The sequence below is a fragment of the Colletotrichum fructicola genome (assembly GCF_000319635.2).
Source record: "Colletotrichum fructicola Nara gc5 chromosome Unknown KSG_Nara_v1_contig01, whole genome shotgun sequence".
In the NCBI taxonomy this organism is placed as follows: Eukaryota; Fungi; Ascomycota; class Sordariomycetes; order Glomerellales; family Glomerellaceae; genus Colletotrichum; species Colletotrichum fructicola.
The window spans coordinates 8,619,239-8,644,968 of record NW_027094051.1 but is presented as its reverse complement, the minus strand read 5'-3'; the positions used below and the strand labels follow the sequence as shown (position 1 = coordinate 8,644,968).

The window sequence follows — 25,730 nt, the reverse complement described above, 5'->3', positions numbered from 1 at the left end:
GCGATGTGCAGGCCAATTGCCGACGTCCGTCGTTAAGTTCATCTCAAAGAAACCCCGCGCTTTTGGTGCGACTCAGAAAACTCAAATTCCATCGTCACTGGACCAGCTCACATCGATACCATGTTGTTCGTATTCGGCAGGATATCCGGGTCACCCCTAGTATCAACGTTTGTCTCTAGCGTAAGCTATTCCTTATTTATTATGCTTAGCTTCTATGTGTAATGCATATTTATTCCGCCAGTGTCTGCGACCGGTAACCATTTCGAAAACAAAGCCTTGGTTGGGGAATTGAGGATGGCTGAGACTTGCCCGTGGTGTCATGATCTCTACAAGTCAGCATGCTAAAAATCATTTTAGAGTCGTATCAACTGAACGGACCGCCTATTCATGGGTCACCTATATCGAAAGGCTGAAAAGCTGGATTACAAGACCTTTAGTCTTATATTCGGGAGGATAAGGATAAAACGGTTCATCATAGAGCCAGCAAAACCGACAGGAAGGACAACAACGATGATGATACTTAGGCACAGAGGGGTAATTAGCAGGGTAAAATGCTACAGTAGGTATTTCTCTACCATCTGGTTAAGAGATTTTCTACCTTATGGGAACGTTCATACCATGCTTGGAAATAGGATCCCTTCTGAGGTCGGTCGCTATTCGCAGCTTTCCGATGGCGTATTACGTCTGGCAATCTTGAGGTGTTTGGACCAGCCGCCAGGGCTGGTGCATTGAAATGATTCGACCAAATTTACACAAGGATAACTGAGAAGAACGAAATAATGAATTTGAAACTCATTGTCTGAGTTTACCTACCTTACCTATGGTGATATTTGTTAACGGCTGAGACGTTAAATCATCAACCTGTGTTCCTGACGTAATTCAACGGACTTTGGGTCTCCATTGTGTTACCAATCAGATCACGAGCGCAATACATAGCCCTCGACTGCTTTTACATAGATGAGTTGTGAAAAATGAATGGCTGATCTTCCCGATTTCTTGGAAGATAAACAAAATTGTTTTGGCGATGAAACTTGGTGTAACATTTTGATGATCTGTCTCGGGGCCTCTGATAGGTCGAAATAGATGGATCTCCGCGCTATGAAGCTCGATACGAGTCCATCGCCGTTGCGCCCTTGCAAGCCAAGACACCTACTCCCAAAAAGGCTGGTGAATTGCTACACCGACCAAGTCGACGAATGACGTTCGGGATCTTCAAGCGGAGAACGCCATAGTCACCTGCCATCATGAGTTGATATATCATGCTCCTGCAGAACTTCCCCAGCCAGAGTTTCCCCTCTCGTCTGACTTCACACACACGAACGGCAATATGAAAGCTTCCATCCACATTCTCGCAATAATTTCAGCGTAAGGTCTCGCGTACAAAATCTCTAATGGTACGCAGCTGACAACAATAGGGCGGTGCCGATCGTGGCTCAAGCCTCATCCGACGTCATATCTGACACCACCGTCCTACGTACTATCACTTCGTCGCCTGTATCACCACAGACAGGATGCCCGACTGCAACAGAGACACTTGAGATATGCTCAACGTGCATGGTTCTTCAATGCATCACGATTTCCACCCTGACTCAGGGCTGCGGATGCCCGACGCCTGTACCCATTGAGTACATCAGTTTTCCGTGCAAGGGCACGTGTGGCCGAATCGGATGCAGCACCAGCTACACCTTCATCTCAGGCGAAGTGGCATGCGATGGCACTCAGAGTGGGAGCGCAGCGCCAAGCACCACCACATCCACAATCGGACCGGGTACTGTAACGACGACAGCAGAAGCAACTGGTGAAACGGGACAGTCGACTGGCAGCGGAGGCCAAGCAAGTGGTTCAGCTATTTCGCCAACTGCGGCTCCAAACGCGGCTGGGAGGCTGGCAGTGCCGTTTAGATTTTGGTGATATTTCTTTGGAAGCCAGTAGACCAAGATGGGAGCTCATAAGACACCGACCATGTATCAATCGAAGATGAAGAGCACTTAGTACCGATCTTGCCACATAACATGCAATCATTAATCAAGCTGCAGTCCAGTCCGGCGTCCAAGTCTCTGGGCTTATATCTGGCCAATACAACCCTTGCGCACCATCGTTGTAGATAGATGCGTCGATGAATTGCAGGTCCAGGATGGGCTGTGCCAGCAACTCTTGTAGAGACGGTTCCGCAAGAGCCATGCCGGCTGTGGTGTTCTGAGCTGTGAAGGGCTGCGCAATGTTCATCGCATCGCCAAAAGTGGCCGTTTCGTCGCCAAGTAGCGTAGAAGTGTCCCCTGTCACCGAGTATCCGCCACGGCGAGCATGAGCGGCAGCCATCATTGCTTTCATAGCATCGATATGCTGGCAGAACTCTCCGGCAGCAAAGTTGCCGTTGTCTCTCAGCTGGGACAGAAATTGCGCCGCTTCTTCGAACTGTTCTCGATCATTTTGACTTTCTTTGCCGTTGAGAAGACTTGATATGGCGAGAATGGTGGAGGCGGAAAAGAGGTACTGGGTATAGAAGTAGTCGAATGTTGCAAATGATCCGTCAATCCAACATTCGGTCAACAGGCGACACGAGTGTCTAGCACAGCGAATGCACGCTTCAGCAAGAGTCATTGCTGTTCCAGGGATCTGTGGCTCAGGAGTAGATGGTGTTCCCCATGACGCCACGTGGGTGCGAAGGACGTGGAGTAGAATGGGACGGGTAACGCTCACGGCGCACTTGGTTGTTAGTAGAATTTAAATTCACTTTGAGACACGTTCGGACTTACTTGATTGAAGTTCAGATGAAGCGAGATTGGTTTCTGCATTCTCTCTGATGTGACCTTGTGGTCGATGTGAAGCTGAGGTGGCAATTCCTCAACCCAACCACGGAGGTCGTTCAACGCTTCCTGTACCCGGTGGGATAGCGACATCTGCTGGTTCCGTCTGCGGTAGATCAACGGCACAATTTTACCAAGAACCCGCGCGAGCTTGACACTGGCGACGAAGTATGATGCATCCGCAAAATCATCCGCGATACTTTCGTCAACCGTAGGGTTAGATGGAAGATCAACCTCGATATCGACATCCTGGACGCAGACGGGGTGACCCAGCTTCGATGCCCACATTCGGTCGAATATGTATGCTGTCCAGAACACCCGGTTTCTATGTTCCCGGGCGGCGACGTCTCGCAGTTGGGACTCAGGGACGTTGAGATGCAGACCCATGACGACGGCAAGTCTTGTTGCGGAGCCAGCGAAGGTGTAGGCAGTATGTCGGCGATTGAGTGCCAACGAATAAAACGACTATATTGGTCGGGCTTAGTAAAACATGGCATTATGGTGCATGCTGCGACACTTACGAGCAAGAGTCTAAGCTCAACTACGTCAATCCGGGGCCTCTCACTGACGATACGAAGCACTCTGGTGGCTCTTGCAAAGTAGCCCATCCCGGGGAAGTCTCGCTCAGATGTCGCTGAGCGTGTTGAATACATGGCGCCGATAGCGAATAATGCCCAGAGCTTACTCTTCAGAAGAGTGTCACTTTCAGATGGATTCTGAAGTGTCTGCTCTAGTCCGTCCAAGATGAGACTCTTGCGGATGATGTGATAGCATCGACTAACATATCTCAAGGCAACGCCGACCAGAAAGCGAGCCCTTGCAGGACTAGGCCACGGGCAGTCGACGTCAGACAACGCCAATAGTCGTTCATCAGTTGCATAGTTAACTCTGGGTATGTGGCTATGATCTCCAGTTGCGATTGCTTGCCGAAATCGAGTGGCGAATGCAGCGTCTGATGCCTCGCCGATGAGGATAGGGGTGTGTGGGATGTTCATATCAAAGAACCATGGACGTTGGTCAAGTGACGGGGCTGGTACAGCAATGCCATTGTCAACAGTCTCTCTTGCTGACACTGTGGGAATGTCAGGAAGGATGGTGGCGGCTTGAGTATGAGTGTCGGCATGTCGAGGCCCGGCATTTTGGCCCTTGAGGCAGTGGTTCTCGGCTATGAGATCATCGATATATCTGAGTGAGGAGTATTAGACGACACAATTGGGTAGATGTAAATACAAATGCAAACTCAGTACAACATACCGTTGGCTCACTTTGATCATACGATTGCGTCTGGGATAGGTGCATTCCGCGCCCTTACTTGCCTGGCGGCAGTTATCGCATGGGTGCCCACCTGAGCATCTCACTTTACGTGAATGACATCTAGAACACCTACAACCCGACGTCAATTACTGCAATGATCATTGACAATAAACAAATCGCGAGACTCACGCTATGGGCTTCGTCCTGGACTTCGGGTTCGAACTCTTGGAAGCCGATGCAGATACTGACAAGACCCTGTCCTCCGCACTGGACATGTCCCCTTCCGAGGCCATGGTGTTGGTCGATAAGTTTACCGAATCGGGAATGTGTCCTCGTGGGCTCCGATGTATCTCGGGAAGATGGCCAAACGCCGAGGCGGCCAGTAGATATTTCAGCGACTCAAGCCTGCGTCAGAGGGCCTGGTGAACGTGACCGCTACATTGACAGAATCGCTGGAAATAGCTTGTCAGCACTACGTCTGATCGCTGTCTTTGTCGTCTAGTTCAGACCAGTTGAAGGAAGAAAGGTCAGCAGGCCCGAGGTTATCGGCAAAAATTGAATCTTACGCCGGGGGAAAGATTAGTCAGTGCCCCACGGTTCTCGGCATGATCTGAGTTTTCGCCGAGTCTTTCCTGTCTGCATTATCCCCACAATATCTCCGGCTGTCTCACTGTGTCAAGTCGGCTTCATGATGAATTGCCGACTTAGAAACATGAACAAAAGACTTGCGGCTTAAAGAAATCCACCGCTATCAGTGCAAGTTTTCCGCCCCCCGAACCGACCTCGCTTGTGACCTACCTAAAACTCGCAATGCAAGGCCCACTTATCGACACCTTTGAGTCACAGGATACGACGAAAAAATGGTGAATTTTTTTCGGTGCCGGCTGGGGCCTCCGAATGGCGGAGTGGTTTCGCTGGGTATATACCCGGCTGGGTCCCCGAGCCATATGTGACCGCTCTGATGTTTCGACTGTAAAATCGCTGGATATCCCTTTCTTTTGGCTGTTGGTTCATTCAATGCTACGCTCGCTACCATGGCTACTCAGACTGCCGAGAAGCCGGACAAGATGGCTACCGTCACGATGCCGCAATTAAGTTCCGATCCGCTTTCCGGCCCCATCCCGGCCGCGTCCGAGCCTGCCCGGCCCACTGCCGTTGATGATGTGGTCATGGAAATGCCCACTTGGCGCAAGTGGGTTACACTGTTCGTCGTCTGCTGGATGGCCCTGCCGGTCACTTTCTCTGGAAGCTCGATCTTGACAGCGACGAAAGAGGTCGCTGCAGATTTTGGTGTTTCAACACATACAATCAGCACGGCTAATGCCGGCGTTTTCATCGCCATGGCCCTGTCGGCTTTGATCTGGCTCCCAACCAGCAACATCCTGGGCCGAAGGACCGCGTACCTGCTGGCAAACTCTCTGTTGACTCTGTGCTCGATCGGATCTGCGATGTCCAACAACTTGGCTTGTTTTACCGCCATTTGGGTCATTGGAGGAACTACGGGTCCGTTTTTCCTCGTTGCGGGACAGACTATCTTGGCGGACATCTTTGAGCCGGTGAGTAAGCACAACCAGCACAATAACAGGATCTAACATCAGCGTTAGACAACTCGAGGTACCGCAGTGGGGTTCTTTCTTGGAAGCTGTGTTGCTGCAAACACGATAGGTGGGCTACAACGTCGATTTCAAGAGACGAACTCTGACTTTTATAGCACCTTTGACTGGCGGCGTCATTGTTGCATTCGCTAGTTGGAGAATCATCTATGGCGTTCAAGCTGGAATGACTTTCATTGGCCTGATACTGGCGTATTTCTTCGTCCCGAGAGCAAGCGAGCTCACGCACCTGAAAGTCCCCGAGAAGGCCCCTGTCCATTCTGTCAGGGAGGTGATGCATGCATTCAACCCCATGGGCGTTTTGAGGGCTTTCAAATACCCCAACATTCTGGCTGCGGTAAGCCTTCATCCTCAATCATACTTATTCGCGCGCTAAATTTGGATAAAGAATGTCACCTGCGGCTTGCTGGGCTTCAACCAGTATGGTCTTCTTAGTTCCGTCCGACGCGTCATCAACCCTCGTTTCGGCCTGACCTCACCCTTGATCAGTGGCCTCTTCTACCTGGCACCAGGCGCCGGTTTCTTGTTGGGCAGTACTCTTGGAGGAAGGCTCTCGGATCACACCGTGAAGAGGTACATCCGCAAGCGCAACGGACTTCGTCTGCCCCAGGACAGGTTGAGGGCCAGTCTGCCAGCAATCTTTGTCATCTTGCCTGTGGGTACGTTGTTGTATGGCTGGAGTGTACAAAAGGAGGTTGGCGGCATGCCACTACCCATTATCAGTTCCTTCGTGCAGGGTCTCGGACTCATGTGGTCATTTAGTGGTCTCAACACGTATTCAGCCGGTAAGTCTATGGCTCGACTACGTCACTTAGTCGTGAAATTGCTAAGCAATATTGCAGAGGCTCTTCCGGAGCATCGCACAGCTGTGATCAGCGGCAAGTATATCATTCAATACAGTTTTGGAGCTGGTGCTGTTGGTGGTCTGGTCCCCATGATTGATGCCATCGGGGTTGGATGGGCTTTTACTATCAGTGAGTTGTGCATCTCATTTTAACTAGAACTTTCGCTAAACAAACGTCGCAGCTGGACTCGGGGCTCTTTCAGGAGGCGTCCTAGTGTTGATGATTGCACTATTTGCGTCAAAGGCACAAAACTGGGTGGATAAGGTTGGAAGTGAAGATGATGAGTAATGTTTGGGAAAAGAATGGTTCATGACTAGCAGTCATCACGGGGAAGATGCATATTCTAGCAAGGCGTCAAGGGATTCAAACGGGGTTTCAAATTGCATTTACAGGCACGCATTCAAGCATATCCAATAGACATGGTGGTGGTGATGGTGGTATTGTTTAATCGCCGGCACGCCCTTGTATCCGGGAAAGGGCGTCAGTGTCTAGCTAATTACATATTGCGTTGGATGAGAGATAGATAATTACAAGATTTCCAAAGTGCATGGCCAAAGCAAGCATGAAGACGGATCGCGATGAGACAAGGTCTGCCGAAGGGTTTGTCAGGTACGTTGATCTCCTAGGCTTCGTTGCAAACTCCCCTGCGACTAGTCTACCTAAGACCCGAGCTCCTTTCATTGGGTCTTCACAGAGACAGCATACTTGCTCTTCGACCGAATCCAGGGACCGTAGTAATACAGCACATATGGGATTGGCGCAAGTACCGCGGCGATGCACGCCAGAATCGTCAGCGTGTAATGCGTTCCCATCTTGTCGTAGAACGGAATTCCCACAACTGTCATACCGCCGGCCACGATGTATCTAATCAAGGCTACGAACGTAAGTGCCGAGGCCGAGTAGATCTCGTATGAGTCGATGATGTACATGTAAACGCACATGAAGATGCCCGTTACGCCGTACCCAAACATTACGACTGCAAAAATGGCCGACCAGATGCTGATGCTGGCGAAGTTGGTCCAGCCCAGCCAGAACAGGGATACGGGGACAGAAATGGCGGCTCCGAACATGGCGTACCACAGTCGGATTTCCGGCTCAAAAGATCCGTCCTCGGTCCGCTTCATTCTGTTCACCGTCATGCGGTACACGAGTGGGACAAACGCAAAGTTGATCTGCGTGCCGACAAACATGGCGATGAAGATGATGTTGGCGAGGCCTTGGTCGAGTCCGTATGTCTTTTCGAAGATATCCGGCCAGCCAACCAGGAAGGTGAAGAGAACGATGTAGACAACGGTGATGTACAGCGTCGTGGCGATAATGATCGGCTCAGTAAGCATGAGGAATGGTCTTGTCATGCTTGTTTTCAGTCGGGTGAACAGTGTTGCATCAACGATCTCGTGCTCAGACCGAAAGCGGTTATCTCCAGTGATGCGACGGTAGTGTGCCGCTTTCCACTGCAGCAATAACGGGCCATATGTCTCCGGCATACACAGCCCGACGAGCACCAGAACGAGGCCGGAGCAGATCATCATCGTCCACTCGGTCCAGCGCCAGCTCACCAGAGGTGATGGTCCGATATAGGCGCCCATCACGGCACCTATCATAGGGCCTCCGAAACAGGTGATCGCGTAAAGTGGGAAACTCCACGTCTTCTCAACGCGATTGTACATGTCCGCGATTGAACCGCCAGAACATACTAGCGGCGTGGACGCGGAGCAACCTGCGAGAAATCGGAACGCAATTTGAGCGCCAAAGTTGGGAGCCAAACCGGATGCCATGATCCACAACATGAAGACTCCCATCGACACAATGTAAACAGCATTGCGCCCAAAGGTCTCTGAGAAGGGCCCCGCAATCAGCGAGCCCACCCCCATACCAACCAGGTAAAGGCCTAAAGATAGATTGTCAGCAAAATTCTAGCCGAGATACACCGACTGGTTTCCTACCTGTCGCCATAGATTCGGCGACTTCACTGACACCCAAGTCTTTCGCAGCTTGCGGGAGCACGGTCGCATCGATGCCGGAAGCGGCGCCGACGAAAAGCGCGATCACGGAGATCTGGAGCGTCACGCCGATGCGTCTCGCCAAGGACCAATTGTGAGGGTCGAGGGGGTCATCCGGTCCCGCCCATCCGACAACAAAGACCCGGCCGCCATGACCCTCGTGGGCGGTGCGGTCTCGGACGTGGATGCCGGTGAGAACCCGACCGAGAGCAGTTCCTTCGGAATACTGGGTCCGCGTCGTACCCACGCGTTCGATGTCTTCGTCATTGCTGGACTCGGCGCTGCTGTCGCTGGTCGGCTCTAGGACTTGGCCTGGCCTCTCTTCTGGGTGCGCTGGATGAGCCTTTTCTTCGTCGAAAATTTGACCTGTTTTGGGACGTTGATGACTTGCCGGTTGTGAGGAAGACGCTGCTGCGCCCATGTCTCTGTCGATCTGAGCCTGGGCGGCGACCCCTGCCCGCCTATATTGGAGAAGCGACTGCATCGTCTGGGCTGCTCTCCGCTGTGACCGGGGAATATTAGGCCACCCGCTGAAATGAATGTTGTCTGGGGAGAGTTGGCGTTATCTGGTCAAAGTGATGTTCCTAGATCAATGCAACGTGAAACTTGTTGACCTATGAGCGTTTCTTAAAAAGATGATGACAGCTCTGGGGTTGAGTCATGATTGTGATGCAAATCTTCGCAACAGATTAGTGACCTCATCCATGGACCCTCACTGGAGCCCATACCATTATTAATCTGCTCGGGTTTTCCATGAACGGCAAGTTTTTATCGCCCTCTTGGGCTGATTAACATTCATTTCCGCGTTATTTCCACGGCTATCAAGGAAAAGCGGCGTCACGATGCCTCTAGTCCGTTGAGATAAGGGGAGCTCGGGCTTAGTCGGCACTAAATCTCGCGTGCCGAAGTACCTAACATTTTTTTCATTTCTTTTGCCGTTTGAACCTCAGAGTTCGCAGGCGCAAGATCGGGATCAAATGCTTGTCTGTAGCAAAGTCTCCGCCCGCTACGGGCCGCTGCCGAGCACCAAACATCGGAATCTGAGACCGGGTGCTGCCGACATGCCGACTTGTTGTGAAATTCAAGTTCCACTTCACCATTGCCTCGCATGTGGCTCAAATTTAATCCTGCCTTGACAATCGAGTCCTTTCAGGTGAAGACAGAAGTGACGCTACACGAGTATTATCTCCTCCGGCTCGCTTTTGAAGAGATCCATCCCCCCTTTATGTGCAAAGAGGACAAAAGCTCCAACTCGCGCGTAGTTTCCGAGCTCCTCCATGGGATGAATAACAAGACCCCAGCCAGTCCGCCTGTGCATTGGATCCGCGCAGTACTTGCACGTGTCGATGCTCTCATAGCTGCTGGCAAACGAGCTGTCGCCTAACTCCGCGTCACTCGGTACCCAGTCGTCGTAGTCCTCATCATCACAGTCCGCAAGCCACTTCATTTTGCCCCATTGCGACGTTGGTGAGCAACAGCTGCATATCAAAAATAGTTGCATGCTCTCTGGTCCCTGCACTGACGTTTCGCTGACTCCCCAGTCCAGCATGCAGGTTCCGATTCCGCCTGAGAACTTCCCGTAGGACGGACGACAGTCACCACTGGGCCCCAAAGCTTCTCTTCCGACATCCGAAGGAAAAGCGCACATTTTGCCCCTCAGTCGAAGAAAGGCCCCGCTAACAGATCCGAAGGTGTTGCTACCTTGGAGGTCTATGCGGTAGTCTATCAGGGCAAACTCGGGGCGGACGTGGCTCGGCTGCGTGACAACTTCGAAGAACGTCTTTTCTTTTTCGTCAGCGGCAGATGTCGCCTCTTGAGCAGCGACAGACATCGAAAATTGCCTGTCGGGCAGATTCTCGTAGCGTGCTCTCCTCGATGCCCAGCTCCATGAAGGAGCGATGTACGGATCTGCGTGCTGCAAGCTGTGTACTAGTGAGGCTAGGTCGCCGGCTAACGGCCGTGAGATCTCCCAAACCAGCTGGTGGTGGAGATCATTTTTCCACAGACCTGCGAGATATGTGTCTCCTGTGATCGTCGCGAATCCCTGAGCAAGACCGGAAAGCCCTGGAAAAATATCCTCTCGATATCTCCAGATCCTACTCTGGGCTTCATTCACTGAGGTCCATTGCCAGTATGCTTCTTGCACGCTCTACGCTGAGTGGATTGTGTCGGCAACACAGTTTCCGAGAGCCTGATTCATCACAGATCTCAATGGACCATGCATTGCATCTGTGGCAATGTGCCCGTTCTCGGAGACTGTCTTAGTTTCACAGACAAAATGGCACATAGAAGGCCCAAATACGATCATGCGCGGTGAAAGGACCAGCTCTTGAAAGGTCCAACCCCTGCGATCCCACGAAGAGCGTTGGAGATCCACATATAGTGATGGGCCGGGACGAGGGGCCCCCATCGCAACTTCGTCAAGATCCGTGGAAGATATAATGAGCCTGTAGGAGCCCTTGATGTGCTTGCGGCGCGATGACTCAAAAGGAACGTCGATACCTCTGGGCCGTGTTCCGAGATAGCCTTCGAGACAAGACTCCGAGGACACAGGGCAGATGGCCACGGAGCAAGAATAATACACGTGGCCCATCATCTGACTCTCTTGGTCCCAATCTTCCTTGTCTCCTTGGATGATACAAAGAGCGTCAACCCAAAGGTACCGAATACCGAGCGCCCAGCAAACCTTGACTGTGTCCCGCACGACAGGACTCAAGGAGCTAAGCGGCATTCCTTGACAGTGGGCTGCAATGGTACTTTTCGTAGTTTTTACCTGCTTTAGAGCGTCTCTTTTTGGTCCCCAACAATAGCTCAGTGCTGCATACTCCAGATCATCAATCGTTCCCAAATTGAAAGCGTCTTTAGTGAAGATGAGTCGTGGGACATCCATCTCGCTCTGACCGACGTCAATCAGTCTAGTTGGTAAGAAATGCGATGCTGGTTTGACGTGGTCGCATTCGTTATCGCAGCTCCGAAGCTCTGACTTGAGCCACTCCACAGTGTCCGCGTCCAAAGGCTCTGGGGCGCACTTCGCGTCAACCCTCAGCCATTGAAGCAGGTCATCTTTCACAGAGTCGTTAGAAGCGGATTGTAACAGATAAGCTGAGTAACCTACTGTTGCTAGTCTCAATGTCAAAATTCAGAACTGCAAGCTGGGCCGAGCGCGTCCCTCCCTCGACCTTGTACGCCTCGCACCTCCAGTAAGCCAAACCAGGATCTGTGACAGAGACGTCATTTGCATCTCCTTGTCCGCCCCATAGATATGCCCCGTTAACAAAGATTTCGCCCTTGTACCCTATGTTCCGCTGGAGAAGCCGTTCTCGAATGAAGCCACACATACGGCAGCCAGCCCTGGCAGATTCAGCCATTCTGGGCAAGTCGGGCAGTGTATCTATCCAACTGCGAACAGATTTCATGATGATGATCTTGCCTCCTTCTCGAGAATGTCGCAGGGTTGGCTCATTGTTCCAGTTCATGCCTTCGGAAAAGCCATCGGCGCTATCGTCGAAGACGATAACCGAGCACCCTTCGCAAAAGCTCACATTGCTCGGGCGATCGAATTCTTCAGATTGTTTTAGGCCCATGTCTTGTTGATGCGTGTTAAAAGAGTGGTGATTATAATTGTGTTCAATACACCGCAAGTGAATGCAAAAGTGGACGGACGCTCGTTAGGAATGATCCCTGCGCATAAGCACTTACAGTTAGGGCACTTTGATGCAGGTTGATGCAGGTTGATGGGGAGTCGTGTTGAGGCAAATCAGGGAGAACGGTCCTTTTCTATCCGAGGAGCAACGCATGTGGTCCCATCTGCAGGCTAGGGGACGGAGGATCCGCTTTAACTAGGTAGCGAAACAGCCCTGGATAAGATGGAGGGAATTGAACGCAGTGCAGTGTCAGATACTTTTTGATTTTGATGCTGATGTTTACGTTGAGGAGATGCCGTCAAAACCACCCTCCCTTTTCGTAGGCTGAGATCGAATATCTACTTACTAGGTACCATCATTGTAGATAATCTCTGGTATTGCAGTAACGGATGCCAAGCTATGCGATACCTCGCCATTATTTAACCCGCTTGCTGCAGGCCAACTTTCTGCTAGCGCGATACTACAGTCAAGCGCCAACTGACACGTTAGCGAGATAACCGATCAACTTGCGATTTTCACAATGAGGGACACGGCACACTGGGGCCTGAGCCCGCTCATAGCTCTACGAAAAGAAGATCGAAAGTAATCGTCTCCGCCACTAGCTTTTATTTGGTGTCTAATACTAACTGTGGTGCTTTATGTCGAGTGCTCATCAACATGGATACCAGAAGGTCGAAGCTAGTCGCCATCTTTCGCTCACCATTCCTCTCTCAAAAATAAGCACCGTACGCTGTGCCGAAGATGAGGACAGTAGGACCAGACGGTGCGCATTCCTCTGGTTCATGTACTGAGCCGCCTGATGTAGACGATAGTTAGCCTCCAATCCGGCAATTCAAGCAAAGTGGGTTTCTCCATTAAAGTATTCAGCACAAGGAATTCATGCGAGATGTAAAAACCTACCAGAGACCAGGAAAAGGGAGCATGAGTCATTGTTTCTCATTTGCACGCTTTTCATATCCCTTTACATCACCTGGTCATGGCGTAATTTACGTTGAACCACGCAACATTAATTTCTGTCCTCGAAGTCCTGCATACTGGTCTTACCTCTCTAGTCCTTCCATATGTCTGTCAAGAATTCTTCCACGGTGGTGAGTTCGAGGTGGGGAAGAAGTTGATTCCAATCGTCAGAGACCAGCCAGGCGCCATCGCACGCACCACGGATGATTTCAGCGATAAAGGAGTGAGTGAATGACTCCCAATCTTGGTCGATCTTGAGATGAGACGGTTGCTCCAACTGAGCATCCCAAGCGACTCCCAGCTTACCAGCCTCCAGTGTCGATTGGGGAATGGTGATAATCTCAAATTTGCCTGCTGAACATACCTTAAGCATTCGGACGGTTTCAGCTACGAATGAACTTACCTCGGATGGATTCCGCAACTCTGATGATTTCGGAACAAGCAATTGAGGATCCGGAAATTCCCCCAACCTCGGGCCAAGCACTTTCGTATGCTAAAGCAGCATCAACGACTCTGCCAAGATCCTGGATGGTTGTCATTGTGAGGCGATAATCGCCCTTTTCTGGGACGAGGGCTCGACGGTTCTCAACGTCGAACATGGAGTTATAAAGCGCATGACGAACAGTCGATGGATGAGGAAAGCTGAGGTAATTCATGAAAAGGCCTGGCTGGAACAGGCAAAATTCAAGAATCTGACAATTTCAGTGATGGAAATTCCACATTTGCTGTACCGTGGCTCGTACCTTCTTTTCGCGATTGATTTCTTTTAGGTACTCATAGACTATGTCTTTGTCTTGGAAGGAAAACGAGCCAGAGTAGCTCCGACTTATTGAAACATGAGCTGTAGCTCCTGAACACAGACTGTTTTGACTTACGTTGCCCATTCGTTTGGAGCGAAGCGCTTGACCCCGGCTTCGACGCAGATGTCGATGATGCGCTTCTGCATCTCAATGCCTCCAATAAAACAGAGTACGGTATGCACCCCTGTAAGTTTGCTTCGAAGATCATCTCTATCTCCATAGTCTACTTGGACAAATTTGACGCCTTCAACGGCATGCCTGGGCGTATCCTGTGGTAAGATATAGTGAGAAATGAGCCAGGCGGGCTGAAGCATCAGGCGAAGGTTCAACGTACTGAGCGGGTCAAAACTTCGACCTCGTGTTTTCCGGACTGACCGAGAATGTGAACTATTTCGGCAGAAACATCTACAAAACTTAGATTAGCAACTTTTGATAGATTGGTATGAAGAGAACATACTTCCCGTACCGCCCGCAATCGCGACACGAACCATGATGAAGAAGAACCCAGTGTATAGGGAAGAGTTTGATTGGAGAGGTTACTGACATGGTTTTACCACCCCATACATGGCTTTCAAGTTTATATTTAGGTTACAATATAGTGTGTCGTCCCTGTGGTAGAATCTGTGGCGGAGCGGACTTTGTGAGTCGTAAACTGGTTTCCACTTTTTGTAATGCACAAGGAAACTCCGCACCTGAAGATGGCTCGATTAAAACCTCCGCCCGCCCTAGCAACAATCTCCGCGCGACTCAATAGATGTGTGATGATGCGGCTTCATGCATTTCATGATTTATCTCGGGCGTCAAAGAGGCCCCGGGGGCCCGAAGCTCTGGTTGGCAACTGGATCGTGTTATTCTGAGTCCACCAGTATCACGGAGCCAAGAGGCCGTCTAGAAACCGGCTGATGGCGCATGAATATGTGGAGTCTTCTGCCAGTTTGATTGTCCTGCAAGAGAACACCATGATCATGTGAAGTTGGAAAGACAAAGTCAGCTCGAGGTAAATCAGAAGCAGTGCAGGTCCCTTATTTTCAATAGGACCTGGAACACACGAACTGGATGATCCATCCCAGTGTTTATGAGCCTGGGCATATGGTCATCTCTTCGTATTTGACCTAGACTTGGTGGACTCAGATATCATATAAACAGCTCTCAGTAGCGCTCATGTATTATGCATGCATGTCCTAATTACGTGAGTGCGTTCTCAGCTGTCTCGCAGGAGAACTTGCTGCAAGTTAGCTTGCGCATATCAGGGATATGTAATTAAACAATAACCATGGAACCGCTCATCTGACTTCCATCGACATTCTCCTCCTCTAAGTCTGTGCAAAGAGCCATTTGAAGTAGGTAGATGCCGGGTACGCTCAAAACAGGAGGCTGCATTCCAATTCTTGTGCGAGTTACTAGTTTCGCATATCACCTTTGTAATCGGCCCGTTTTCCGCCAGAAAGGGGGCGGAGGGTGGGGGTTGGGAGAACCGGCACACCAGAAATAATTCAATAGTGATTACTATGTCAACAGACCATTAATAAGTGACCGCCTGATTTTCCTATGTCTGGGCGGCTTTATTGTCTGCTTACTTCCAGGTTAAGGTAAGTCCTCCTGTCGGAGACAGTAGTAGTGATGGACATGAACGGTAGCGAGACTTGATGAATATGAGCCCGTCTTCCCTCTTGAATCCACACCGCAAAAAACAATAGATATTTTGATTTGGTTGTTTGCTGAAGATAAACAGTAGACTGAAGCATTAGTGCGTGTTAATACGTCATATTTACTTATCGACTTCAATCTATTTATAGAACCTTTGGTATCGCAATAAGCAAGTCCAGATTGATCTGGTTACTCGTAACTACTTAATGCAGGCTGACTCTCTTCTCTAACCACCAATCTATTTGACGTCAAGCACTAACACCTCATTATTCTTAGTGAAGCCTTTACAATCACTGCATTCTTTCAATCCGCAAGCTGCTTTCGCGATGGCGCAGACGACAAGATCGGATGTGGGTTCATTTGTGTCCTTGGGGAAGAAGGACCGAAAGTAATCACATCCCCTTCTCAGTTACGGACCTCCATTCACAGATTTAATGCTGACCGCAATGATCTTAGACCTAGCGCTCCACGCATAACCTGGAAACTTGAAGCCAGCCAGCGCCTTTCGCTCACCACGCCGTACCCGATCATAAGCACCATACACCGCGCCGCAGACGATGATAGCAAGGGCAGACGTTGTATCTTCCAGTGGTCCATGTACACCAACGCGTTTGCCGAGAACAGGTGCATTCTCGTGCGCCACAAGGATAACGGCACCTTCGAAAAGGTACTCGTGGACAACAAGTCGGGTCTCGTAGTATTACCAGAACAAACTATCGACAGCTTGATCGTATCCGGACAACATCAAGCTAACCTATTTGAACTCGGGCCCAGAGAGCAGACGAGCCAGACCAGACTGGATCTCCCTGAGCGATACTATCGCGTACTGAAGCCAGGTGAGACGTACTCGCTGGTCTTTCCAGGAGCTGAGATCGGTATGTGGGCCTGGGGCAGTATGCAAGACAATGTAGGACTTGAGATGAAGGCTGGAACGCTGCTTCCATCAGGACTCAGGTCCCGACCGCGTGCCAAAAAGGGGCAAGGTCAGCCCCAGCTGATCATGCCCGGGGGAGCACTCCTCACCTTCACGGCAGTGGCAGAGGAGGTAGCCTGGCCCGAACGTGCGGCCAGAGAAGCCCAGGTGGGATTCGTGGCGGCGAACACGGAGGAGCACAGGTGGCGAATGATGCAGCAGGCAGCAGCTCGCCGCAAGGCGGAATCGCCTGTGCCGCTGGCCACCTCTGATCGAGTGTGAGTATCCAGTATTATTTATGCATGGTCTTTTTACACGAGCTAGGCGTCTAATCTTGCAACAGTCCCGGGGCGCCAATGTTCTCGGCGTCACTTCGGTGCCCGCCCACACTGCGAGGCCGTGGATACTTCGACGTCGAGATCGTGATCAAGTACGAAGGCGTCGAGCGGAGTGGCGACCAGCCTGTGACATTCCATTGGTTATCTCTGGTGTCTGATCAACAGCCTGGAGGATTTCAACTCTATCGCCGTCGGCGAGGTGATGCTCCAGGCGGTAGCAGTGCTGAGAGCGGTGCCTGGAAATCCTGCGAGCTCGAAGAGACCAGCGAATCCTGCGAGCTCGAAGAGACCAGCGCTGGTTTCATGATCGTCGACGAGCCGGACATTTCCGTTCGTGTTGGGCAGCACAAGCACTTCACGAGCTTACGGCCGGGGGAGACCTGGACAACGACCCAGACCCTCTCTGGCGACGACGCGGAGTTGCCTCGGGATATGGCCCCAGGTGACGTCTTTCGCTGCACTTTTGAGGAGGCTGCAATTGATTGGTGGGATTGGGGAATCATGGAGGATCATGCAGAGACGGTGGTCAAGCTGCCGTGCTATGAAGCTGGAAATGTCACCGAGCCATCTGATAATGGAGGTCGGCCGAAGCTGGTAGTTTCCAGCGCGAAGCCAGTTGAGTTCGCGATAATCGAGTAGTTACACGTCGTCAGATCTTGGAATCTGACCGCATTACTTGAGGAAATCTTCACCAATTGATTCTCAATCTCCCAGAAATGCGATTAGAGTAAAATATGTTCATTTGTGTTCGCGCCCTGCAATCTGGCCTAAATTGAGATATATAGGTTGCCCCCGCCACTTCAAATCAAAGGCTCCCTTTCGCCGTTTCCACCTTGAACCCCCGCATGCCATCCATTGTGCTGCATGGCAATGTACAAAAGGTCCGCCTGAGCGATCACGAAGATAATGTAGTCGATGAGCACAAACCCGACCATCTGAATCCAGGCGAGGAACGCCCTCCCGAAAATCGGAAAGGGCCAGACCAAGCGACCAGGCCACGCAACTCCTACGATGAAGAACACAACCGCCTGCGCCGCGAGGCCCACAACGCTCAGCGAACCGAGTCCTGAGCCTTCAGGGCGCGCACGAATTGTACGTGCTTCCGCATATAAAGCAGCGATGCCAAAGATTGTGATGATCGGATTCAGAAAGTAGGTGTGGAAGCCAAGGAACAGAGCGTCAAACCACCTGCGGCCTTCCCTAGATGATGGGCTGGCTGTGACAATGATGAGGGGGACGAGAGAGATGAGCAGGTACGTCGTGTAGATGACAGAGACTTTGGCGGGCACGCCCCGAGGTTCATCGCTTGGATAAAACACGATGCATGAAACGAGACTGTGGTGTCCGAGTTCTTTGTTAGCAACCTGATGATTGTGCAGCGTCGAGGGAAATGCGTACATCAGCACCCATAGAGCCCAAACAATGGTAAACTGGGCGAGGTTCAACCAGTCGCCGAGGGATGCGGGCTGGTGCACGAACACATCGCTGTCTTCGGCGCCCGTCAAAAGGGTAAGGTCGATCGTGAGTAGCTCAGTCGCGACTAAGAGGTTGAAGAGGACGTAGTAGAGGCTGACTCCTGAGCTGTCACGACGCGACCACAACCGCTGGAGCTGAGGCAGGAACGATGCGAATGTGAGCAGTAGGAATACACTAGAACGCGACGTTCGCCGAGTCAGGGTCGCCAACTTGTGCCCAAGAACATGGGTTTTGGAGAAGTAACGCACATTCTGAGCCAGTTTGGGACTGCCATATTGAGTATAGATGGGCTGGATATGTCTTGGTTCGGAAGGTAATGCAACGGAAAAGGACCGGACGTGTGCGATCATGGGGAGTCCAAGTTCGTGTTATCGAGAGATTGCTGCTGAGAGCGAGTGGAGGTTTATGTTGAACTCCCGCTGCGTCGTTTGCTCCCTCCGCTCCCACCATCTCCTCCTTCGTTTCAAATTGATGTCAGCCTTACCCGGCACCTGCGTTGGCCGCCCCGCGCCTCCCGTCCGCATGTACAGCCCGAATCCTTCGGCCAGGCGGGATGGCTATGCGCGGCATTTTCTCAGGAACGAAACCCGGCTCTGACCAATACAACCCGCGTTTGGATGGAGCTTGTTCTGCCGATCGTCGTGTGATACATATTCTAGTGCTGACTGGCTGAATAGAATGGCTAGAAGAAGTGGCCTTGGCTCCCGGCCCGCCCTCGGCCAATACAACCCCACGATTACTCCCCCACAGTAAGCGCCCGGAGGTTGTGAACACTTGCGGTATTGTCTTGCCACAAAGTATCATGATTTTTTGGTCAACGTGAGGATTGACAAGGTTGAGAAGAGAGTTACGAGTGCCCGAAAACAACTCTCAAGCCAGGCAACCCATGTTGGCCTTGTCTTGGCCAAGAGCCTTGAATCCCGTCACGCCCCCAACATTTAATTATTCTCACTTGGTTATGCAAGTTAGATTAAAAATTACTGAGTTATTTGCTACTTGGTTGCATACTTCCTGGTCTTATTAGGATCTGCGGAAACTCCCTCAGCCCACTCCTGCGTCGAGATGCCAGCTTCTGAGGTGCCATGGGCAGCAAGTTGAGAGTTGAGTTGAGGAATGCTGTGTATTATCCTAATTATAGCATGGCTAGCTGTAGTTGGGGTCTACGGCGTTTTGCCAGTTTACTGCGGCATCTGGATGTCAGCTTCATGAAGGCTCGTGAAGTGGATGTCAGTTAGGCAGAGAGAGAGAGGAAATACGGGGACTGTACAGGAGTTTCTGAAGTATTGGTTGATTCAATTGCGATCTAGAAGCGTATATAAGTCTCTCTTAATGCCCAGTTAATTCTCTCTCCAAGTCACAGATCAAAGGGAAGAGGCCAGCTTCAACTGGTGATCCCATCTCTCGTTCAGTTTCCCACAATCGTTCAGTGCCTAAAGAATCTCTTCAGCATGAATCTCTTGTCACTCGTTCCCGCACTTTTTGTGCTGCTCGCCTCCCATGTTGCCGTTCACGCATCACCAGTCGATGCCGGCAACAAGAGCAGCGTCTCACATCAGCTTCTTGCACGAGCGGACCCTCCCGTCATGGTGCCCGTCAACTTTGCCACGGGCCAAGGTGAGTGTAGTGATGAGAGAAAGACTATCATCCGCACCGAGATGTCGTGGGCGTATGCGATGGCCATCGAAGCGTACAGCGACCCGCAATTCGGCGACTACTACAACCACTTCTTCTCCCAGAGTCTTCGAGACCAGGACGACTTTGGTGACAACGTCAAGGAGCGCTATCGTCGCATGGCAGACAGTGAGTGGACTATCCGCATCTGATGAGAATCAGCCTATGTTGGCTTGTGGCGGTCTGTGCAGGTACTGACGTGGGCATGTTCACCTTCTAGTTCTCAGTGGTAGATCGCCAGAGTTTACCGTCACGGTAACCTGCGACGAAACCAAAGAAGGGTGCTGGAAGAAAGGCTGGTGGGCTTCCGTGGGTACTCCCTTACGACGAATAGTTTGAACTGATTTACTGATACAAATGGGGATCGCCAGATGAACGACAACTTGCAGGTGATGAACGTTTGCGACGCGTTCTTCGAAGACAACGGCGGTTTCCTGAGCGATTCGACCTCAGCGACGCTGGACGCCTGCGATAACGATGTCATGGATCTTCGCTATGCGCAGCGGGCCAAGTCTGGCATCTTACTCCACGAGATGACTCATACATCTTACGGCGTGAACAAAGAATCAGGGTATGTAGCTCACCTCTCAAAACCACCTCTCACCATTCCCGTGGGACCTTACTGACGATACACTGTGATCAGCGCTCTCGACGTGGCTTACGGCTACAACGGCTGTACTGCACTCGCAAGGGGAACCTTCGACAGGTCCTGCGTCTCATACAAGGCAAAGCCCAAGAAATCAGGAACCCTGCCCACTCCTGACAAGATCATCTGCCAAACTACCAACTCAGACGGCGTAATTGTCGAGGGTATATGCCCCGCGGACTACAGCGAGAACAATGCCGACACGTACTCGTTCGTCGCCGCCGGCATTTTCTTCAGCAAGCGCTGCAACAAGGTGATCCCCTACCCCGCCACCACCGGCCCGCCAGCCAGCGGAGGCGGCACGAAGAGACAAGTCATCACTTCGTGCCCCATGGCCGACTATGTCGTCTGGGACGGTGACGACGAGAGCGCGAGAACACGCGTGGCCGGCTACGCGCACTTTGGCGACTCGTACGCCAGCGGCATGGGCACAGGGACGACATCGGGCGACGCGTGCCGTGTCGGATCTAACAACTACGGTGACCTCATCTACAAGTGGCTCAACGACGATTCCATCGCGTGGGAGGGCCCCAAGTCTTGCTCCGGCGACACCACGGTCGAGTTGATGCAGAAGCTCGACGCTTGGAGTACAGCCGCGGACACCAACGTCGTCACGCTCACCATCGGCGGTAACGACCTCGGCTTCTCGGACCTGGTATGGTACTGCATCATCACCCCGAACACAGCTAGACTGGGATCGACGAACCGCAAGAACTGCGAGGACGCTCAGGAGAGGGCCTTCGCCATGATCCAGGATGAGGGCAACGACGGCTTCAAGGCGAAGCTGAAGGCCGCTTATACGAAGGTCCTGCAGAAGGGCCACGACGCTGGCACCGACATCATGCTATACGTCGCCGGCTACCCGGTCTTCTTCAATACATTGACAGAGGACTGCAAGGACTCCTCTTTCCACTACTGGTGGGGCGGATACAAGCCTTCCTCTGACTGGCCCCTCAACCGCATCGTGTACCTGACCAAGAAGCTGCGCAGCGAAATGTTCGAGCTCGTCTACCGGACGAACATTGCCATCAGCGAGGCGGTCGACGAGGCCAACGAGGAGTGGGGTGAGACCGCGGTGCGCTTCATCAACATCGCTAACTCGTTCGATCCGAGGGACGGGACCGACCACAGCTGGTGCTCCAGCGATGACGTCCACGAGCCGGACGAGAACCGGGAGGACACATGGTTCTTCCTCAGCGGCTGGAAGGACTTCGATGCGGAGTCCGCAGCGGCGGTCCGGTCCCGAGCCCAGGACGAGGCCGAGGCGAAAGCCCTCATCCAGGCGGGCAACGCCACTCTGCCGGATGCCAAGGAGTGCGAAGGCGTCACGGGATCGTCTGGAGGCGACCCATGGAAGTTGTGGCAGTGCCGCATGGCCGAAGCCGTCGCCGAGGACCCCAGCGGCCCGGCGGCCGCGAGGTTCAATGCTACGAACCGTGCTCTCGGCGGTGGCAACATGACCATCCAGGACATCGACTGGTGGGTTCCCACGCGCCAGATCAAAACGTTCCACCCGAGAACGCGCGGCATGATTGCGTACCGGGATGCCATCATCCACGAGATGCAGCTCTACGGGCAGATCTGAGGACGCGGGCAGCATGTTTTTTTCTTTTCTGGACTCTCCTTGACCTTTCCCCTTTTTGAATCTCTCTGGCTGTCCTTTTTGGTGCCTGTTTCTCTTCTGAACATTCTGGGAAAAGCATATTCTGTAAATACTGCTAGACCATGTTTACCTTGAACAAGACATCTTATTTCTTTTTGTAGGGCCAGGTCTTGACGATCATCCCTCAGCGGGCGAGAAATAAATTCTTTACGAATGATTCTACCGGTCTCAACACAGCCTTTAACACTAACCAGTATTGCGGTTTACTTCTCTCCAAGGTAGAAAGGCTTGGAGTGTTGCACTTTAGCGTGCCCGACGAGAGCGAACTTGCAATATGGCTTCAAAATGTTGCGGAGCGCGAGGTGCGGATTGAGTGACGAGATCAACTAAGGTTTCATAATATTTAGTTAGCAACAAAGTATGATTACGATTATAGTCAGCTCTTGGGCCGCAAGACATCGCTCCAAACGCCAAACTGCTTCCAATGTACGCGCCGCCGTAGGAAACCTTTAGCCATCAAAAAAGTAGGATCATGACAAAGATTTCTTCCGGAGTCCACTGTCAAACGGCAAAGCATTTTCTCCCCCGGAGCTTTGATACTTGTTCCAAGCCACGCATCCATCTCGGACAGCCGTTGGAATGTCGTACGCCTGTACCGCCTTGGGCTTCACCAGGAAGTTGGCAATGAGACCTGGGCTGGCATGCCAAGCAGTATGACAGTGAAAGCTCCAGGTACCAGGGTTCTTCGTGTCGAATTGAACAACAAGATGGCCGTTTCGACGAAGAAGCTCCGTATCGGAGCGAGCTGGGTTCTTCTTGTTGGTGATGGAGCCGTTCCAAATGCCGTCGCCCTCGGCGAGGATCTGAAAGTTGCCCCCATGGATATGCATCGGATGAATGGAGAATGTGTTTTGAACAATGACTCGAACGTGGCGTACGTCATCGGGCACAGTTGTGAGGATGTGCTGCGGTTGGGAGAGATAGTCCGTCTTCCCGTCGGCTGCCTCCAGTAAGAGAGGTCGACTCCAGTCTGCTTGGAAGGAAACGTTGTTCATCAGCCACAACCAGTTGCCGGTTGCATTTGTCTTGTAAGACACATTGTAGAAGACGGTCATGTCAGGCTTCGCGACGCGCTTTCTGAAGAGCGGCTTCACCTTTGGTAAGTCATACTGCAAAACCCTGTCAGCATGATGTACATCGCGATTCCGGATTCAAGTACGACTTACATGGCCACAAGATGAGTTGGTAAGTGCATAAGGAATTTCAAGTGCAGCGGGAACGGGTACAGCGGTTGGCGAAGCCTGGTCATAGAAAATAGTCGCGATAGTCTCGTTGACGTATGTGGTCGCACATCGCGATCTCATGCGCATGGCATACGCAGAGGTGGGGTCACCGGTAGCCTTGACGAGCACCTCAGCTCTGCCACCTACACCGAGAGCGATGTAATCGACCTCGTATGGTTCGACAGGCGTCCAGTCCATCGTTGTCACAATAAGCTTGTGGTTGTCAATCGAAAAGACTTGGATGGCCTGGGCACCGGTGTTGATGAGGCGCAGCTTATGGGTCTTGCCAGTCTGGAACATGAACTGTGGCTTAGGAGCATTGTCGTGGCATGTGGCGTCGGTGATAGAGGGAAATTGGTAGGGCGACAGAGAACAATCGTACGGATTCATGCCGTTGATGAGCTGGTTGGCCGAATGTGGGACTGTCACGTTTTCATCAGTACTAGTCGAGATGGCGCCCTCCGCGATACCTTCGTAATCTCGGTGGTAGAAGTCGGAAAGCATAATGGGGCCGAGATCAATATCGTAATCGACGAACGTTGGACCGTGAATAATGATTGGCCCCCATAGCCCTCCGGCATATTGAAGTGCGTGATGGCCGTGCCACCAACTTGAGCCATAGGTGGAGGCCTTCCATCGGTATGTGAAGCTTTCACCAGGGACTATTGGGCACTGGGTGATGCCAGAGACACCATCCATCCACGGGGTCTCTTGCTGGTGGATTCTATGCGGTCGTCAGTGAGAGTCTCAAAGCAGGCTGAGCTTGGAAACTCACCCATGCCAGTGGATAGCTGTGCCCTCTTCCGGACCAGTGATGTTATTGTGGACTGTGACTTCTACGATGTCACCCCAATTCGCCTCAATCTGGGGCCCAGGAAACTGTCCGTTCACAAGGAGAAGTTCTTGTTCTGCAATGCAACGATAAAAATGTGAGAAACGGGACGGTCCGAGTGAAGGATTGCGCAATGACACATACCGAATCCATCAGGGGCTGCCCAGGTTCTCTCCACTGTCCACTCATACTTGCGAACAACGCCTGTGTCAGGCACATTTTCCGGGTTTGACTTGCATGTGCGGCTACCCCATGGGGCTTCCTTCTTGTCTCCGGCGGGGTCGTAGTCTCTCCATCGAGGCAAGCCGGTTGCAGCTACGTAAGATACGGAGGTCTGTGTGCGGGCTTCTTGTGAATGCGCTTCTGCGGAATGTGGGAGGCCAGAAAGAAGACCGAAGAAGCTGGGGAGGTTAGCGCGCCGGCGATTGAAATCGGCCCCCAGAGCTGAGTCGGACCACAGAACATGAACATACCTTAGCGCCGCTGGTACCGAGAACTTCATTGTACCGACTTAGGTATACGATAGAGAAAAGCAGTCCCTTTTGCGGACACAAACCAATTGCGTAGAGAATACAGTTGATGATGGTCAGACTCGGTGTTCCATGGCATCTCAAGGCACACGAACGTCTGACCTTTATGTTATTCCAGGAAACCCCGATGCACGATGCGGACGGGCCGGACTAGTCGGCGACAATATTCTAGATGCCAGCAATGCCTGCGGCTGAGAACACCTCGCCAAAGCCACAATTTAACTTCATGCCTGAATTAGTTTCCGAGATGTCCACGACCTGGTTCTAGGACATCGGGTAGGTTCGTGGCGCTAAGCATGCCAAGCGCGGGAGCGAAAGGGAAGGATTTAACTGTTTAGACCAAGACTATGCTCAGCTCGGGCGACCCGACTCTGGGGTCCGAATCGCGTGTCTTGGAACGCATCCTCAGAATGCGGTCAAAAAACGCGTTGGGAACAAGAAAGCCTAAGTTTGTCTTACGTTTGCGTCGTGGCAATGGCTGCACCGTCGTGGAGCTACTGCAAAACTGGTTGGGTTAGCCAGCGCCACGGTATCCCTTTTGGACGCATATCCCGGAACGGATTAAGCGCAAACTACCAAAGAAGTAAAGCAGGACAGGCGCGTTCCAGACGCAAGTCAATATGCGTTACATCCAGTTTCTGTAGAGACCGCAGATACGAGCTTATCCAATGCAGCCCGAAAACAGCTTGCAGGGCAGAGCCCACGGGATAGAGTAATGGTACGACCATGGAATAGCGTACATCCTTGTCGAGTGTCTTGGGCGGAAAGTCCAGGATGACTCAGATATCACAGCCCCCGAAGGTACCAAGAGTTCCAGATGACCTGACGACGTTGGAGGCATGCATGATGATCATACCAGACATGCGCT

At 51.9% G+C, this 25,730-nt stretch overlaps 10 protein-coding genes across 10 annotated transcripts; 4 read left to right on the top strand and 6 right to left on the bottom strand.

Moving 5' to 3' along the window:
• Nucleotides 1–1,327: 1,327 nt before the first annotated feature.
• CGGC5_v002468 (uncharacterized protein) lies at nucleotides 1,328–1,911 on the top strand (the record flags this gene model as incomplete). Its single annotated transcript, XM_032026721.1, has 2 exons — nucleotides 1,328–1,365; nucleotides 1,416–1,911. 2 exons carry the CDS (start codon nucleotides 1,328–1,330, stop codon nucleotides 1,909–1,911), a joined length of 534 nt encoding a protein of 177 aa, XP_031876812.1.
• Nucleotides 1,912–2,025: 114 nt separating this feature from the next.
• CGGC5_v002467 (putative transcriptional regulatory protein) lies at nucleotides 2,026–4,354 on the bottom strand (the record flags this gene model as incomplete). Its single annotated transcript, XM_032026720.1, has 5 exons — nucleotides 2,026–2,706; nucleotides 2,757–3,272; nucleotides 3,329–3,992; nucleotides 4,062–4,190; nucleotides 4,251–4,354. 5 exons carry the CDS (start codon nucleotides 4,352–4,354, stop codon nucleotides 2,026–2,028), a joined length of 2,094 nt encoding a protein of 697 aa, XP_031876808.1.
• Nucleotides 4,355–5,095: 741 nt separating this feature from the next.
• On the top strand, nucleotides 5,096–6,807 carry CGGC5_v002466 (Efflux pump FUB11; the record flags this gene model as incomplete). The annotated part of the gene is made up of 6 exons (XM_032026719.1): nucleotides 5,096–5,617; nucleotides 5,666–5,726; nucleotides 5,773–6,011; nucleotides 6,063–6,459; nucleotides 6,517–6,648; nucleotides 6,701–6,807. The coding sequence occupies 6 exons, from the start codon at nucleotides 5,096–5,098 to the stop codon at nucleotides 6,805–6,807; spliced, it is 1,458 nt and encodes a 485-aa protein (XP_031876809.1).
• Nucleotides 6,808–7,196: 389 nt separating this feature from the next.
• Nucleotides 7,197–9,006, bottom strand: kojT-2 (putative efflux pump kojT; the record flags this gene model as incomplete). Its single annotated transcript, XM_032026718.1, has 2 exons — nucleotides 7,197–8,410; nucleotides 8,466–9,006. The coding sequence occupies 2 exons, from the start codon at nucleotides 9,004–9,006 to the stop codon at nucleotides 7,197–7,199; spliced, it is 1,755 nt and encodes a 584-aa protein (XP_031876810.1).
• A 687-nt stretch (nucleotides 9,007–9,693) lies between these two features.
• On the bottom strand, nucleotides 9,694–11,890 carry CGGC5_v002464 (uncharacterized protein; the record flags this gene model as incomplete). Its single annotated transcript, XM_066150968.1, has 3 exons — nucleotides 9,694–10,586; nucleotides 10,866–11,585; nucleotides 11,638–11,890. The coding sequence occupies 3 exons, from the start codon at nucleotides 11,888–11,890 to the stop codon at nucleotides 9,694–9,696; spliced, it is 1,866 nt and encodes a 621-aa protein (XP_066009652.1).
• Nucleotides 11,891–13,214: 1,324 nt separating this feature from the next.
• BOA1-6 (Oxidoreductase BOA1) lies at nucleotides 13,215–14,414 on the bottom strand (the record flags this gene model as incomplete). Its single annotated transcript, XM_066150967.1, has 6 exons — nucleotides 13,215–13,477; nucleotides 13,527–13,815; nucleotides 13,867–13,948; nucleotides 13,999–14,192; nucleotides 14,258–14,328; nucleotides 14,381–14,414. The coding sequence occupies 6 exons, from the start codon at nucleotides 14,412–14,414 to the stop codon at nucleotides 13,215–13,217; spliced, it is 933 nt and encodes a 310-aa protein (XP_066009653.1).
• A 1,482-nt stretch (nucleotides 14,415–15,896) lies between these two features.
• Nucleotides 15,897–17,460, top strand: CGGC5_v002462 (uncharacterized protein; the record flags this gene model as incomplete). The annotated part of the gene is made up of 3 exons (XM_032026715.1): nucleotides 15,897–15,958; nucleotides 16,027–16,761; nucleotides 16,827–17,460. The coding sequence occupies 3 exons, from the start codon at nucleotides 15,897–15,899 to the stop codon at nucleotides 17,458–17,460; spliced, it is 1,431 nt and encodes a 476-aa protein (XP_031876857.1).
• Nucleotides 17,461–17,621: 161 nt separating this feature from the next.
• On the bottom strand, nucleotides 17,622–18,571 carry CGGC5_v002461 (uncharacterized protein; the record flags this gene model as incomplete). Its single annotated transcript, XM_032026714.1, has 3 exons — nucleotides 17,622–18,156; nucleotides 18,220–18,471; nucleotides 18,546–18,571. 3 exons carry the CDS (start codon nucleotides 18,569–18,571, stop codon nucleotides 17,622–17,624), a joined length of 813 nt encoding a protein of 270 aa, XP_031876807.1.
• Nucleotides 18,572–19,745: 1,174 nt separating this feature from the next.
• Nucleotides 19,746–22,199, top strand: LIP-1 (Lipase; the record flags this gene model as incomplete). Its single annotated transcript, XM_032026713.1, has 4 exons — nucleotides 19,746–20,097; nucleotides 20,189–20,277; nucleotides 20,340–20,539; nucleotides 20,612–22,199. The coding sequence occupies 4 exons, from the start codon at nucleotides 19,746–19,748 to the stop codon at nucleotides 22,197–22,199; spliced, it is 2,229 nt and encodes a 742-aa protein (XP_031876855.1).
• A 548-nt stretch (nucleotides 22,200–22,747) lies between these two features.
• ptaK-1 (oxidoreductase ptaK) lies at nucleotides 22,748–24,834 on the bottom strand (the record flags this gene model as incomplete). The annotated part of the gene is made up of 6 exons (XM_066150966.1): nucleotides 22,748–23,386; nucleotides 23,444–23,922; nucleotides 23,971–24,224; nucleotides 24,276–24,408; nucleotides 24,477–24,733; nucleotides 24,806–24,834. 6 exons carry the CDS (start codon nucleotides 24,832–24,834, stop codon nucleotides 22,748–22,750), a joined length of 1,791 nt encoding a protein of 596 aa, XP_066009869.1.
• Between the last annotated feature and the right edge of the window lie 896 nt (nucleotides 24,835–25,730).